The following is a 16,215-nucleotide window of genomic DNA, read 5'->3' as shown; positions in this document are numbered from 1 at the left end:
CTAGAAGATGGGTGGATTTCAACTCCCAGAATCTACCAGTCAGGACGAGAGACTTCTGGGAGTTGAACTCCACACATCTTAAACAGTGGTTGGATTCCATTTTTTGTTACTAATGGTTAAGTGGGCGTGGCTTTGTAGGCATGGCAGGGTAAGGATACTATAAAATCTCCATTCCCACTTTACTCCAGGGGAAAGTTACCATAAAATCCCCACTCCATCCCCACTCCAGGGGAAGGATACTGTTAAATCTCCATTCCCACCAGTGGTGGGTTGCAGGCGGTACACCCCAGTACGCGCATACCTGAGCCAGCCTGGAGCACCGGATACTGTTCCGGTACGGTGCTCCAGAGGGCCCACCCTCCCGCCCGAGCTTCTTACTGGAGTTTAAAAGCTTTTGCGCTTCCGCGCAGCACATGGCACATACAGTGCCTACGCAACGCTCCATGGAGCAGCTGGAGTGTCAAGGAGCATCACGGAGGCTGCCGGCCCCATTCCAACTGTACTGGTTGAAACGGGATTTGCAACCCACCACTGATTCCCACCCATCTCCAGGGGAAGGATACTGTAAAATATCCATCCCTCTCCACTCCAAGGGATAGATACTGTAAAAGATCCATTCACACTTCACTCCAGATGAAGGTTACTGTAAAATCCCCACACCATCCCTACTCCAGGGGAAGGATACTGTAAAATATCCATTTCCTCCTGATCAGCTGGGACACAGGAGGCAGAGAATAGATGGGGTTGGGGCCAGCCAAAGGTGGTATTTACCACTTCTCTCAGCTACTCAAAATTTCTGCTACTGGTTCTCCAGAACTTGTCAGAACCTGCTGAATACCACCTCTGATCTTAAAGTTGCTGAAACTGAAAAACACTGGTCTAATCCCTAAAAGTAAATTTATGGAGAAACCCTACATTTAAAGCCTTGAGTACATCAAGGCTTGATAGTAACATTGTACAATAACCAGAATAAGGTGTTAATGCTACAATTTTAAAACGGGTGGGAGAAAAGCATACTACTTTCCCAAGCTGATATCAATTATATCTATTTCACACATTCAAGAAATACTAAATGACCTAAATGCATAAATGCATGGATACATCAGATTTTCTGGGCTTAGAGAATTTTGGGGGTGGGGTGGGAAAATGGGAGCTGCACAAATTCTCCATGTCTAAAATAGCATAGATGGGAAGATCCCTTATCTTCCAAGACAGAGGGCTTGATTGTAAATCATGACAGATAATCCACTCTTAATCCCTCCTATTTTCACAGTTGACATTCTCTTACTTTCTTCCAAGATGCAATGGACCAGATCATAAAATAGAGAGAGGGTTTGGAAGTAGCAAGTCAATATGAAAGAAGCCCACTTTTGGGTTCAGTTCAAGCAAGCCATTCCCCAAGTCAATGCGATGGATCTGTCAAAATCTATTTTAATTGTTCTAATGGTCAGGAAATTTCTCCTTTGTTCTAGGTTCATTCTCTCCTTGTTTAGTTTTCATTCATGGTTTCATGTCTTGCCTTCTAGTGCTTTGAAAAGTAGATTTCCCCCCCCCCTATTTTTTTTGTGGCAGCCCCTCAAATATTCAAACACTGCTATCATTGCACCCCCCTAGGCCTTCTTTTCACTTGACTAGACAAACCCAATTCCTTCAACCATTCTTCGTATGTTTTAGCCTCCAGACCTCGAAACATCTTTGTCGCTTTTCTTTGCACTCTTTCCAGTGTCTCAACATCTTTCCAGAGTTTCAACCAGAGGTGGGTTGCTCCCAGTTTGGCTCAGATCGGGCGAACTGGTAGTGGTGGTGCCAGGAGGCTCCACCCACCCACCCAGATGCTTCTGGGCATGCACAGAAGCTTCTGCTCTGGTGCAAAAATGTTGCACGTGAGTACAAGCGAATCGGTAGTGCTGGGATTTGCAACCCACCTCTGGTCTCAACATCTTCTCAACTAACAGTTAGCATTTGATAGGTGTTAGGTAATAGGCCAATAGAATTCAAAGGGGTGGGACTTAGCTCACTTGTGGCTATTTAGGGATTGTAGCAGTGGTGGGATTCAGCCAGTTCGCACCACTTCGAGAGAACCGGTTGTTAACCTTCCGAGCAATTTGGTGAACTGATTGTTGGAAGAAATCATCAGGGCAGAGAACCAGTTGTTAAATTATTTGAATCCCACCACTGGATTGTAGGCTGATCCCTTTGTTAACTCCACCCCCAAGTTCTTCCATTCCTTCCCCTACAGCATCTCATGCATTCATTTCTCACTCTCTTTCCTAAAAATAAATTGATCACAAAGGTGTGTTTCCAGTTCATTCTTATTTGTGGATGCTGTAGCAGCGAATGATAGGATTTCTCTTCTTCTTAAGGCCCTCTAGAAAGGGACAATGATGGAGACTACTAAAAGTTCTCTAAACATAATCCTCCCTGGTGGGAAGATTCAAGTCCCATGTTTCTACTTTCTATGGTGCCAGCATTTAAATGCCATATGTGCAGAGAGGTTTGAAGTGTGTGAAAATCAGACCCAACTGTTTTTTATATCCAAAATGATATTGGAATAACAAAGTCACACTTATTTATTCACTTCCATGCCATTCATCCAATCTGCTCCTCCATTACTTCACTTTCATGGGGGGAAATATCTTATTCCATACTAGAAATGCCTCTTTTTTCATTAAGAGCTACCTAATGCTTTTTAAGCTTGGTCAAACTTATGCAAATTAGGAATTCAGCAATATGACATATGGCTACTATAGGATAATAATAGTAACCTTTCAAAAATGGGCTTAGTTAATCAAGAAACAGAATAACAGAGTTTGAAGAGACCTTGGAGGTCTTCTAGTCAACTGCCTGCTTAGACAGGAAACCCTATGTCACTTCAGACAAATGGTTATCCAACTTCTTCTTAAAAACTTCCAGTGTTGGAGTATTCACAACTTCTGGAGGCAAATTGTTCCACTGATTAATTGTTCTAACTGTCAGGAAGTTTCTCCTCAGTTCTAAGTTGCTTCTCTCTTTGATTAGTTCCCACCCATTGCTTCTTGTTCTACCCTTAGGTGCTTTAAAGAACAGCTTGACTCCCTCTTTTGTCATTATTCTATGCTTCATTCACTTCAAAATTCCACGTTTCACACTGACTCTTCTGTTTCCTTATATAGAACCTCTGCATCCTATCAGATATAAAAAAATTATATTAAAATCTTATCATAAACTGATGATTCTCAATTATATTCTTGCCAGAAAGTATGTTTTTAAAGGAATTCTTTTCAGCATATTAGTTCCTCCAAAATTTTATGTCCAGGATGTGAGGGGTCTGTAGATATTTTCTCAGCCCTCTTACTGCATGAACCAGAAAAAGGGATATGAAAATACCTAGGTAAAGGTAAAGGTTCTCCTGAACATCCATGCTAGTTGTTTCTGGCTCTAGTGGTGATGCTCATCTCCATTTCAAAGCTGAAGAGGCAGCGCTGTCCAAAAACCTCTCCATGGTTATGTGGCTGGCATGACTCAACGCACATGTTACCTTCCCACCAAAGGTGGTTCCTTTTTTTTACTTGCATTTTTTACATGCTTTCAAATTGCTAGGTTGGCAGAAGCTGGAAGAAGTAACAGGAGCTCACCCTGTTCTGCGGCGCTAGGGATTTGAACCGCTGGGCCACCCAACTAGGGATTCGAACTGCTGAACTGCCAACCTTCAGATCGACAAGCTCAGCATCTTAGCCACTGAGCCATCACATCCCTGAAGAAAATACCTACTGACCCTTTACATCCTAGACATAAATTGTTTCAACTTCTCCCCTCTGAACACCACTATAAGGCACTGCGTGCCAAAGCAAGGAGACCAAAAGATATTGTATTTTTCAGAGTATAAGATGCACCTTTTTCCCCCAAAAAAGAGGGTGAAAATTTGGGTACATCTTATACACTGAACGTAGCCCTACCCATCCCCACCAGATGCCAAAAATGCAAGGCATGGAGGCAGTGGTGGTCTGTGGTAATCCCTGCAGCCTGGAACAGCTGATTGGGAGTATTCTGGAAGCCAGATCCACCCTCCAATCAGCTGTACTGAATCAGGCTGCAATAGGGATGTGCAGTCAGGAAAGGCAGGGGAGGCAGGGCCTCACCAGTGTCATGAGGAAAAGAAAAGAATAATTAAAATAATTAAAAAGGCTAAGGTAGTTGCTGCCAGACTCCAGAGTCACAGTGGATAACTCTAAGTCTGCTTAGTGCTAACTGCAGGGGGAGGCGAGAGAACTATGGGCCTCCTTTGCATAAGGAATTTTTCACCTTTTAACCATTGCTCAGAGTTAAGCAAGGGTTAAAAGGCAAAAAATTCCTTATGCAAGGGAGGCACGTGATTCTCCCACCTCCTGATCTGGGAGCAGCAAATCGTGCCTAAATTGCTTTTTTATTTAATTTTTTACATTTTCATCATGATGGGCAGACAAGAGGAGAGTTGAAATCCACAGCTGGAAAAAGTATGTGGATCGAACAGAGGGAGGGGGGGAATTCAAAATTATTGTAATTTAATTTGTAATTTTTTATTGTGAGGAATTTGTGTGTGTTTGTGTCTGTGTGTGCATGTGTTTCTTTCTTCACTCAAACAAACTCTCAATTTGAGAGAGAGTTTGTTTGAGAAGAGAGGGGCAGCCCTCTCTCCCCCACTGGGAGCCCCGTCCTGCTCCCCTCTCCCTTTCCTCCTCCTCTCCCCTTTCTTTGCCGCCTTGTGCTCCCCCGCTGTGTCCGACAGGCCATGCGCCTCACATTTATGTCTGCCATAAATGCAAGACGCCTGGCCTGTTGGACACAGAGGTGGGGTCAGAGGAGGCGGAGAGCAAGGCGGCGGAGCGTGGCAGCGGCAGGGACATTCTCGCTGCTGTGTCCAACAGGCCAGGTGCCTCGCATTTATATCTGCCATAAACACAAGATGCCTGGCCTGTTGGACACAGCAGTGGGGTGAGAGGAGGGGGGGTGAGGTGGCGGAGCGTGGCAGCAGCAGGGACATTCTCGCCGCTATGTCTGACAGGCCAGGTGTCTTGCATTTATGTCGGCCATAAATGTGAGACGCCTGGCCTGTTGGACACAGCGGTGGGGTCAGAGGAGGCGGGGGGCAAGCAGCATTGCCAGGCATTGAGGCTGCTTTCATCTTTGGCGCTCATGTCGAGGCTTCCAGACATAAAACGGGACGTGTCTCGCTGTATGGTTGGAAGGCGGCATGCACTTTAAAGTGCCAGGACGCTTTCTCTTTCGCCACCTGCCGGTCCCTTTAAACCCTCTTTTTGCCACATGAATTGGGAGGAGACAGACAGAGGGAGGCTGGAAGGTGGCAGGGGCACCCCTTGTGCCGCTGCTTCTCGGAGCGCTGTGTGCGGCTTGCTCGCCCGAGTCTCTCCAGCCGTCCTTCTGCCCTGACTCAGAGGCCACTGAGGGAGGAGGACCGAGTCGGGAGTCCCCCACCCCACTGTCCATGCCTCTCCAAGCCGGGTAAGAAGCACTGCACCCCACTCCTCTCTGGCCCCTCGCTTTCTCTTTAACCCCCTCAAACTGCCTTCGGGTCTGGCTCTGCTTACCCCGCTTTTGCTTCGACTTCGCCTTTTTGCAAAGAGGGAAGTATGTGGTCGGGGGTGCGTATGTATGAGTGGACTGCCTAGCCCCGGGTTTCCCTTCTTTCTCCGCCCCCCACTGAAGCTGGCCCCGAAGCCCCGACGTGGGCGGCTGGTACTGGCAGACATAGGGCGGCTTTTGCCCACTTGCCTCACCAGCCGTGAACCTCACCGCACGTCACTGGGCTGCAATAAATGCTGAAGCTGACCTGGATGGTCAGAGTTTGCAGCAGCAATCACATTGAGAAAGCACACACAAGTAACTGATTCAGCAGGATTCAAAATAATAATAATATACAATACATTACCAAAAGCAGGTTTTCCAAGGTAGCAGTAAATACAAGCAAAGCACAAGCAGTTTCACTTTCAGTTCTGGGCTAAGCTAGGCTCCTTCCTATCTCCTTGTTGCTCACAAAGCAAATTTCAGAGTCCAAATAGCGCTCATTGGCTGACTTAGTTGTTATTCCTATTCATTGGCTGACCTTGTTACCATGTGTCAGCTGAATACCATGGATGCTGGTAGGCAGAGGCAGAATTTTTTTTCTTCTCATTTTCCTCCCCAAAAACTAAGTTTTGTCTCATACGCCGGAGCATCTTATACTCCAAAAAATATGGTAGTTTTTTCCCCCCATGTGCCATCCTAACTTTCACAGCATTGCCTTATGCCTAAAGATATTTACCCACATAGTAGAGTTGTATTGCTATTATCTTTCTCATCTTCTTATCTTTCTCACCTTTCATCTTTTCTACTACCTTCTTCTATATTGTATTATGATTTATCTGTTGTTGTTGTTGTTGTTGTTGTTGTTGTTGTTTGTATCTTATGATTTATGATTGTATCTTATGATTTATGATCTCTGACTTATCACTTGGTTGTTTGTATGTACACTGAGAGCTTATGCACCAGATACAAATTCCTTGTGTGTCCAATCACACTTGGCCAATCTATAGATATATAAAAGCCAAATACCACTCATTCACCATGAAATCTCCAGAACCATAAAACTACAAACTTGAAATTTGGTATGCATCTTCCTCTCAGCTTCCAGGAACTTGCTAAGAAAGGATTTGTCAAAATGGCTATCAGATCATTAGTATTTCTTATACAGTAATTAACACGCTCTGATGCTAAGGAGTTCTACTCCCTCTCCCCACCTGAAAATAACTCTGTTCCTCTGTTCCAACTGCCAGTTGCCTCAATTTCTGTTACCTCAGTTCAAACTGGCAGACGTTCCACTCCTTCACTCAGGAGCAGTCGAGAGCTCATTACCAAAATGTCTACGCCTTCAACCCATAGAACTGCTTTCGGACTCAAGGCTGCAGGAGTGATATTCCCTTATGTGTTTCAATCACTGACCACCGAGCCAATGCATTGAACTGGAATGAACCAGATTTCTCCTGCATTGACCGATCCATAGTTTTGTCGCAAAGCACAGATATCCAGCTAGTAAAGAATATTCTATTCTGTCTATTTTTCTATACACCCAATTCTGGAAGATTTAACTAATTTAAATAATTACTTTTAAATATAGTAAACTCACAGCAAAGGACATGAAAGGAAGGGTAAATCGAGAAGAAAATATTGTTTTGCTCTATTTTACTACTTAGAAGAAATCAGTGTCCTCAAGGAATGTAGAAATTATTTCAGGCAAAGCAAAAAACTGTATCTTTCCTTGAATGGGGAAATATAGTAGAAAGTTAATAAAGAGAATCTACTACTTAGCAACTAAAATATAATTTGAAAAAGCCATATATGCATAAGGTGCTTTATTGCATAGTATTCTTTACTTAGATTATTTAAAGTCATTTTAAAATTTCCCCTAGACAGAGAAAAAAAAAAGAGGAAATTTTAATGGATTTGCAACTAACCATTTAAATAAAATCTTGATTCTGTTGGGGATACACCTATTCAAATACACCCCCCCGCGCCCAAATAATACTCAAATGAACTAAATCCATTTAAAGTACCTGCAATTATGCAAATGACTAATATTAATGTGATTCTAATTATACATAAAGGGAGAATTTGAATGTTTAGCATGCCAGGGATAATTTATAATTCAAAAATAGAGGAAGCAACTTGTGCCTTGTTAATCACTTGCTTCGGCTGGCTCCAACAATATTCTATTCTGTTGGTCAACCAGATTCTCAGAATGAAGTAATCTCATTAAATGGTAAAATGTAACACTGTAAATGCCATTCCAGGTTCTGTGTGGTAACATGAAGCTTCAGTGCTGCACAGCACTGTAAGATATGCTAGGCCCATGATGGTGAACCTGTGGCATGTGTGCCCGAAGTGGCATGCGGAGCCATGTTGTCTGGCACGCATGGTACGGCTGTTCCTCTTCTGGGTTTCATGCGTGTGTGACGATCAGCTGGCCTTCATGCATGAGGCAGTGCCAGAAACTGGAAGAGCTGATCTTCTGTTTTCCAGCGTGAGCATGCTGATCGCCATGCTTGCATGCACACTAGTAGCAGGAAGACTAGATGGCTGTTTCACATGTGCATGCCGTAAAGTTCAGGTGCTCCCTCTAGTAAGGGGGAAAATCTAACATTAGAAATTGTGGCGACGTTCATGGAAGAAAGGTTGGGATAAATAAATACCTGGGTAGCACCGGGTTATCAGCTAGTATATAAATAAATAAGGTTGGGATTTGAAAATGGGTTCTCACCCAAGGCTCTGGGGATCTTGTGCAACACAGTTCAACAGGAACACAGAAAACTGAAACGGTAGAACTAGAAAATCGAGAGAGCAATATTATGAATGCCAAGGCACTTGTGGATTTGGGCTAACAGAATCACACACAATACTTTGGCGCAGAAGTGAGTGGGGATCAGCTGCTTTCTTTCCTCTAAGCAAAGGCAGGGAGAACAACAAGCTTTCTCTACCAGATCAAAGAATAAGTGAACTACTCAAGGATGGGTCACTGAAGGCTCATAAAATCATATCGTTATGAGCAACTGACATCTGCTTTTGCTCACTGGAATGTACTCAAAGCATCACATGTTTGACTACTTCCTGGGCAACTTTTATCCTTGTCTACCTGTAGTTTTTTTTTTCTTCCACATCCTTATTCCAAATTTACCTTTGAATGGTAACTTGCGGAGAAACGGGGAGGGCAAATTTGAGAATGGTCACCTTTCGAAATACCCTGGGACAGTTCTTCCTGAGATTGAGTGGACAACTTTGGATCAGCTTAGTTTGATTGTGGAAGCCATTGCATTTTACCAAGCAGATATTGTTCTGATCTAGAGCATGAAGCAAACTCCTGGTCCCAACAAAAACCCCTTTTATTAATTTACTGTGAATTCTGCTCATTCACATCCAGCAAAGTCTTTCAAGGGAGGATTTACAGTCACCGACCGTATTTGGCTTGGAGAGCTGACAGGCCGATATCTGCCAAACTTGGCAAGGAGTCTCCGACAGCCACAAATCAATTAAGCAAACTAATTGTCTCTGCAAACTCCATTCCCCTTTGGCTCCTCTTTTATTTCCTCTGGGAGGAGCCATTGATCATCCATCTGTGGCCTTACTCCCAAGTCAGCCCCTGTTCTTTAGCTGTTCCCTTCATCTGACAACTCTGGGCATGAGCACACTGGGAACAGGCTCCAGCTGTTCCTCTGTCTCACTGATGTCTGACTCTGAAGGCAGCTGATAACTGGCATACGGCCCTGGCCCCCTCTTTGCCTCAGATACAGAGCCTTCATCAAAGCCTTCCCCAGACTCCAGGACTGGCCCAGGTTCCTCCCCAACCTCCTCACTGTCCGAATCTGCTGCAAGCTCCACTGGCCGCTGGTGGACCACAAAAGATATCCCTGCTTTCCCCAAAGCCAGTCTCAGTAACATTGCCTGCGTGTCCTCCAGTGCATTCTGTTCTGCAATCCAAGGGATGCTTTATTCACAATAGGTCTACGAAGACTCAACCATGCAGCCAAAAACATCTAAAAAAGGCAAAATCATGGCAACAGAACTCAAGCATAAATGCTTCATTCACAAGTGGGATAGTCCTCCCCCACCTTCCCACTTTTCACTTTCCTACACCAGAAGTAGTTTGCACAGACAGTTTGGCAATAGATTGGAACTCCCACAAAGGTATTATTTACAGCCATTTCCCATTATCCCCCCAGAGCCTTCAAAATTGGAATAGAATGGATCTTTAGGATAAATTTGGAATGGTTTCTGAGAAGTTGGATTAGGATAGTGAGTCCCACTGGCTGCCCAGGTTTTGTGCTTTATGAATTACGCATTGCCCTGTGCCTTGCAAAAGTAGAGACAAGGGTCTTCTCTTTTTCCTAGAAACTACTAGTAGCATTGTCTCCCTCCCCATTTGCACATCTGCTACCACCTGCATATTCCTATTGACCATCAAATTCCAAATGAACATGTGTTTGTCCTTCCTCACCTAGGAGCACTAGATTTGACGTTTCTTACCCAGATTGCTTGCTTCAACCTAAAAGAAATGAAGATGATGCTCCTCAGCTTCCATCCCTTGATCGACCAGCAAATTGATCAAACAACCCTTTGTGGGAGAGCCGACCAGGCATACGCAAATAGAGAACGCACATATACTCCATGTCCTACAGGTGTATAGACAAGTTTTATAACTTTGTTAAGGTAGCCCCTCTGCTGCTATTGGCCACATCAAAACCTCATGTCACCTCAGGTCATATTTGTCAGGCTGGAAGCCATCTTTTGCATTGGGCCTTCCAGGCCTACTGCATTTAATGCTGTGGGAAAATGGGAGGGGGATTATATGGAGTGTGGGAGGTATATAGTCATAATAACATTCCCTTCTCTTAGAGTCAAGGCCATCCCCTTTCGTTGGGGGGTCTTGCTTGGAACCCTGACAATATCCATAAAGTTATGTTTTCCCTCTGCTCCAAAATTAACCTATTAGCAAACCTGTTTAGTGCTTTCCTGCACACGGCTTCTAATTTAACCAAGTTGAAGAACATCCCTTGATGTACACCCAGCTACCATGTCATCCTCCTTGCTGTCTCTGGAGCTCCTCAAGATGGAGAACCCAGAGGATATTCGCTAAGACCTGATTTCCCCACATTTGAAACATTCCTACTTTATTTGTCTACTGCTTAGGCTCTTAAGTAACGTCAGTTAAAACCTCTTGGGGGCAGTTGGCTCTCGGTGACCCAGGCCATCTTCTCAGCATCGCAAGCTCACAGAGAAAGTACTTTTTTTTTAGCGACTACATGCTCAACGAGACACACCTTCATGGGAATGAAATGTGAATTCTCGAGCTGTGCTTCATTGCCATCCATTTTCCTCAAGAGGAAATGAAAAGAAAGAAAAAGAAAGGAAAGAAAAAAAGAAAACCAAGCCTATCTCCATCTACACAACAGGCACAAACAGCAGAACCAGAGTTATACGGCTAAGAATCCAGATGTCCGGGAAAACGAAACGAAACAAATAGGTTAGCTTGCTTACCTGTCAGAACCCAGCATGCCTCAGCCAGCTCATGCAAAATTTGTCTTATTCATCAAACATGTTTGTGTTTGTGTGTGCATGTGTGTGTGTATGTGTGTGTGTGCACCTGTGTCTTCACTGCCAGGACATGATAAGCACATTGGGAAGGCAACACGACATGCAAGAGCTTGAACATTCATTGTTCCACATAAGTATAGAAATCTCTATATATCTGTACTTCTTTTCAGAAACGGATCCATGAACAGCACTTTTGAGAAACTAGGCATCTGACCCAAGAACTGTTTCACCTTTAGAGGCACTTTTGGTTTTTGTCTCTTCCTCAAAATGGAATAACATTCAGTAACGCTTCTTGGAAATATTCTCCAGGTACAGTAGATCTTTACAACTCTGAAATCTGATTCTTGTTCTAATCATCTTGTCTGGTCTCGTGATGGAAATGCAACCCGCCCCCCTCTCTTAGCTAACAGTCGAACCTCTTTTCCCCTGCCGTATCTTTCTTTCTCTCCTTCTTGAGCACTGAATGTGGATTTAATTGTAACTGGAGAAAACTATTCTTCTTGCCTAACGGGATTTTCCATTCCGTTTGGTATTTAAAAGGACCGTATTTGATTTCTGCAGAATTTATTTTGAGGCTGTAAGGTACAGATTGAAAATTTATTGTGCATCAGTTTCTTTGGTTTTTTTAAATGTCTAAATCTCAAGAATTCAGCTATCTTGCCTCCAAGGCAGATTATTATTATTTTTTCAATGTCATTTGCAAAGATGAATCACCAGCTCTCACCAGATTTCACAATCCCGTGAGATTTCAGCTGCTTTAATTTTAGAAACATTATAAACTAGTATTTAATTTGGGAGTTTTGCAAATGCCCTCTTGGGTATTTGCCAATGCCGTGATGTTCCTGTTCTTGTGGATTTCCAGCTAATGGGCAGAAGTGAGAAACTCCAGGTTTTCCAAAGGGAGACACTGAATAATAGATTTAATTCCCCCAATGAAATCAATAACTGTGTTACAGAAGTTTTTCCTAGGACAGTGATATCCAACCAGTGCCCAAACTGCAACATGCATGCATGCGTGTGCATGTGCGCTGGCCGGAGTGCCAGAAACACGAAGACCAGCTGACCAGTGGGAATATGCATACCGGCCAGCTGGTCTTAAGGTTTCCAGCACACACATGCGTGCCAGCCAGCTGATCTTTGTGTGCAAAGGAGCACTGGAAACCCAAAGACCAGCTGGCCAGGGTGCACATGCCTGTTTTATGCTGGTTTTTTTGCTTGTTTTTGTCCCAAAAAATGGCCTAAAACGGCCTGAAAATGTCTGGAAAATCGCCTGTTTTTTGGCCTGAAAAATTGCCTGTTTTTTGGCTGTTTTGGGCCAGCAGCCACAAAGACCAGCTGGCTGGTGTGCCTATGCATGCTGAAAAGCAGAAGAGCAGCTTGCAGCAGTATGCATGCTCACAGAGAGAGCTCTGCATGCCACCTCTGGCATGTGTGCCATTGGTTCGCCATCACGGTCACAGGGGACGAACGACTCTGCAATTGCATTTTTTTGCAATAAGCTGCAACTAGATGCTTACCATTAATTTTGGTTTAGGTTTCTGCTACGGCTTCATGTCTTGATCGAAAACAGCTGGATTTTTTTTTTTTTACATTCATGGTTAAGCGCATTGTAGCACTCAGAAAAAAGTTAAATCAGGACCCAGCTTAAGCACGCTCTGTTTACAGGGCAATTTTAGGTATGTTTACTTGGAGGTGTGAGAGTTGAGGTTTACTCCTCAGTAACTAAGACACTTAAAAATTATTTTTGAGCAGAGCCCAAACAGGCGTACATTGTTACAGAATGAATGCTTTGCAGACTTACTTTGATGTACATCCTGCTTCTGATACCAAGAGTTGATTCAGTGGCTTAAGGGTTTAAATATGTTTGTGGAAATAACACTACAGAAGAGAGGAGGGATAGCAATCTCCGCTTTTCACTTTCCTTATCCTCTGTTTATTTCATCTAATTTTCATGCTTGTTTGTAAATATTTTCAAAAGCCACAGGAAAAGGCACCTGCATTTTCATGTACCCTCTACTGCTTCTGCATACCCATTTCCCTAATGTACTGTTTTGGGGGAACATGTCTTTTTGCAAGGGCTTATCTTTTTTGTACAGTTTTCTGACTTTGCCCTGATAGAAGAATAGGTGAATTCCACTTTCCTTAACTGGTACCCTCCAGATATGTGGGTTGCTGTTTATCATAACAATGGGCACAGATACTGAACAGATAGAGGCTACCTCACTGGAGAAGAACCATCCAGTCTTGGTCACAGCTATTCATGGATTTCAAGTCTAGAAGCTCTTGCTATGCATGGAGCAAGGAAAAATCATGGTGACACAAAAGCCAAGGTGGAGTCCAAAGAGCGTTGTGCTTCCCAAGTCAAGGATCTATTCAGTATAAAAGGAAATCTTACCTATCACTGTAGGCAGTGGCGGTAGCGGTAGTAGGTTGGGCATACCGATAGGCTGCATACCCCCCCTGCAACACAAAGATTTCATAATCAGAAGAGAAATCCAGAGAGCTAGCCAAGTGCAATCCCCCAACCCTACAAAATAAGCCATTTCAGGTTTTTCATGTTCTGCTGGAGATGTCTGTTAAAATATTCATGACTGGGAGAGACATGGGAACAAGGTCAGCCAATGAATATGCATAGCAACTAAGTCAGCCAATGGGAGCTTAAATAGATCTGAGTCTGTGCAAAGAATTGAAACAGAAACTTAAGCAGTCTGCTGCTCTGAGAAGTAAACTAGCAATCTGTCTGGCTTCTCTGCTGAAATGGAGCCAACTGCTTGTGTTTGCCTGTAACTCTCCTGCCTTGTGTTCACTTGGAAGAATCACCTGTTGGTATTGTACATTTATTTATCTATTCTTATGTATATAAAGAAGTTAATGAATTCTACTGCATCAGTTATCTGTGTGTGCTTCTGGATTTGAATTTATGCAACAAACACTGACAATGTCTATGGGGGTTGTCAATCATTCAGTCCGTGGTTTTACCCAAAGATGCTTTTCAAAAGACAACTGGACTTTCTAAGTTTTTTTTTAATGTTTCACTTCTTATCCAAGAAGCTTCTTCAGTTCTGACCTCAGAACTGAATGGATGAGAAGCAAAATATTTTCAAGGGAAAAAAAACCTATGAGAGTCCAACTGCCTTTTGAAAAGCACCTTTGGGATGCTCTGCTGGAGAGAGCCCCCAATTTGAAAAATGATAGATTTGGAAACCTGCTGATACAATCTGCTGAATGGCTAAAAGGCCTCCAGGAGAATGTCAACCTCAGAGGCAGGGCTTGAAAGGAAAGGCAATTTGCGGAATAAACTTATGGGTAGCTTTCTCAGGTGGGAACTCCAAAAGGAAGTATATTTCATCAAGGTATGGGAGTGTTGTGGTCTGCCAGCAGCCTGTGGAGCTGGCAGCAGATTCGGATAGTGAAGAGGTTGGGGAGGAACATGGGCCAGTCCTGGAGTCTGGAAAAGGCTCGGACCAGGGCTCTGCGACGGAGGCAGAGAGGGGGCCAGGGCCATCTGGGAGCTATGCGCTCCCTCCAGAGTCTGACATCAGCGAGGCAGAAGAACAGTGTGAGCCTTTTCCCAGTGTGAGCATGCGCAGAGCTGCCAGAAGGCAAGAACAATTAAGGAAAAAAGGGCGACTCGGGAGTAAGGCTTGGAAATGATTGGCCCCTCCCATAAGACATAAAAGAGGAGCAAACGGACATGACCCTTTGCAGGAAGCAATTAGTTTATCAAGTCAGTTCAAGGTCTGAAAAGCTCTGTTTGATTCTGTGCTCTGTTTGGCCTTGCAAAACTAATTGGCAGTTAGGTCTCTGGCAGCTTTTCAATGGGAGATAAAGATAGGTGCTTATCAACATTACCCTGAAAGACTGTGTCAACTCGAGCAGACATCTGTTGGAATCTTCACAGGCTTTTTGTGAATCATTATGGGCTGTGAATGATCATAATTCACAGCCGTCTAAATAACAGAGGGTTTGGGGACTAAGATTGTGATTTATGCTTTCTCAGGAAGCCTAGGTCAGAACAGAGAGGACTACAAATATCTTTAAATGTCTTAAATAAGCCTTGATAAGAAAGCAGAGGAAAGAGACATAAGGCCAAGTACACCAGAAAATGCTTTGACAGAGTATGTCACTATGTCACGGTGAATGGTTTAGCATGCTGCAAAGACCAAATCAATTATAGTTAATGTAATAAAAGCCATCGTTAAAAAAAACCAGCTTCAGGAATGAGTTGGGAAGTCAGTAATTGGTGCAACAACTTAGCATGAACTTGCATTGCTGTAGCCAGACAACAGCAATGCGAGTTCATGCTAAGTTGTGGTTTGTTTTAATCATGGGTTCTTTCACAAGCCAAATCGGTCTGCAGGATAAACAAATGTTGATTTGGTTATTACTAGGTTTGGCTTCTCCTCCTTTTTTTTTCTAGCTGCTCTTGTTTGCAGTTGATTGGCTTACATTTGAATAGGGTTGGTTTGCTGTTTGGATGGGAGACAGAAACAAATCAGTATGAAGCTGCAATCAAACCAGGAATCCAAACATCACTTTTGTCCCGAATTCCAATTGGTAAGTCAGGATGGAATCGTGCTTTCAAATAATTGACTGCCCTGAGGCAAGCAAAGTTTTGTTTCCTTCTTTGCTGACTCCATGGATTCATCCCAGCTAGTCCAAAAAGTCATTAAATGGTCTTCTTCCTCCAGTGGAGGTTTGAACATGGGTCCTTCAAGGCTCAGATCTTCCCACTGAGTTCTGATTTGCCCATTTACCTTCTAAAAAATCAAAGCTGCCAATCCGAGAACCCATCAGAGAAAGAAAATAAGCAAGGGCAAATGGAAAGGAGGGAAGATGAGGAGGGAAAGGAAGAAAGGGTAAAGCAGAGGAAGTAAGGGAGGGGAAGTAGGAGTAGAAGAGAGGGTAAGAAGGAGAAGAAGAGAGAAGGAGTGGGGGAAGGGAAGAAGAAAAGGGGAAGGAGAGGAGGAAAGAAGGCAGAGAAGGGAGGTTGAGAAGGAAGAAAGGAATAGGGGTGTTGTAAAACAAGATGGAGCTACGGGCAGCAAGAAAGTGACCCTAACTGTGTTTTCTATATTTATAAGAAGATAGTGATAAATGCTAATCGTTAATAGATAA

At 43.6% G+C, this 16,215-nt stretch overlaps 1 protein-coding gene across 4 annotated transcripts in view; it reads right to left on the bottom strand.

Moving 5' to 3' along the window:
• RBFOX1 (RNA binding fox-1 homolog 1) overlaps positions 1-16,215 on the bottom strand; it is a 722,992-nt gene that overhangs the window by 48,414 nt on the left and 658,363 nt on the right. For all 4 annotated transcript variants that reach the window (XM_087729108.1, XM_087729106.1, XM_087729107.1 and 1 more), the window contains one exon: positions 13,493-13,557. In XM_087729108.1, coding sequence (XP_087585234.1) covers positions 13,493-13,557 — 65 coding nt within the window. The remainder of the gene's footprint in view (positions 1-13,492; positions 13,558-16,215) is intronic.

This window comes from Thamnophis sirtalis, unplaced genomic scaffold, assembly GCF_051295495.1.
Source record: "Thamnophis sirtalis isolate CommonGarterSnake01/CBP01778 unplaced genomic scaffold, rThaSir2_p1.2 scaffold_14, whole genome shotgun sequence".
Classification (NCBI taxonomy): Eukaryota; Metazoa; Chordata; class Lepidosauria; order Squamata; family Natricidae; genus Thamnophis; species Thamnophis sirtalis.
This window is presented reverse-complemented; position numbering and strand designations above follow the sequence as displayed.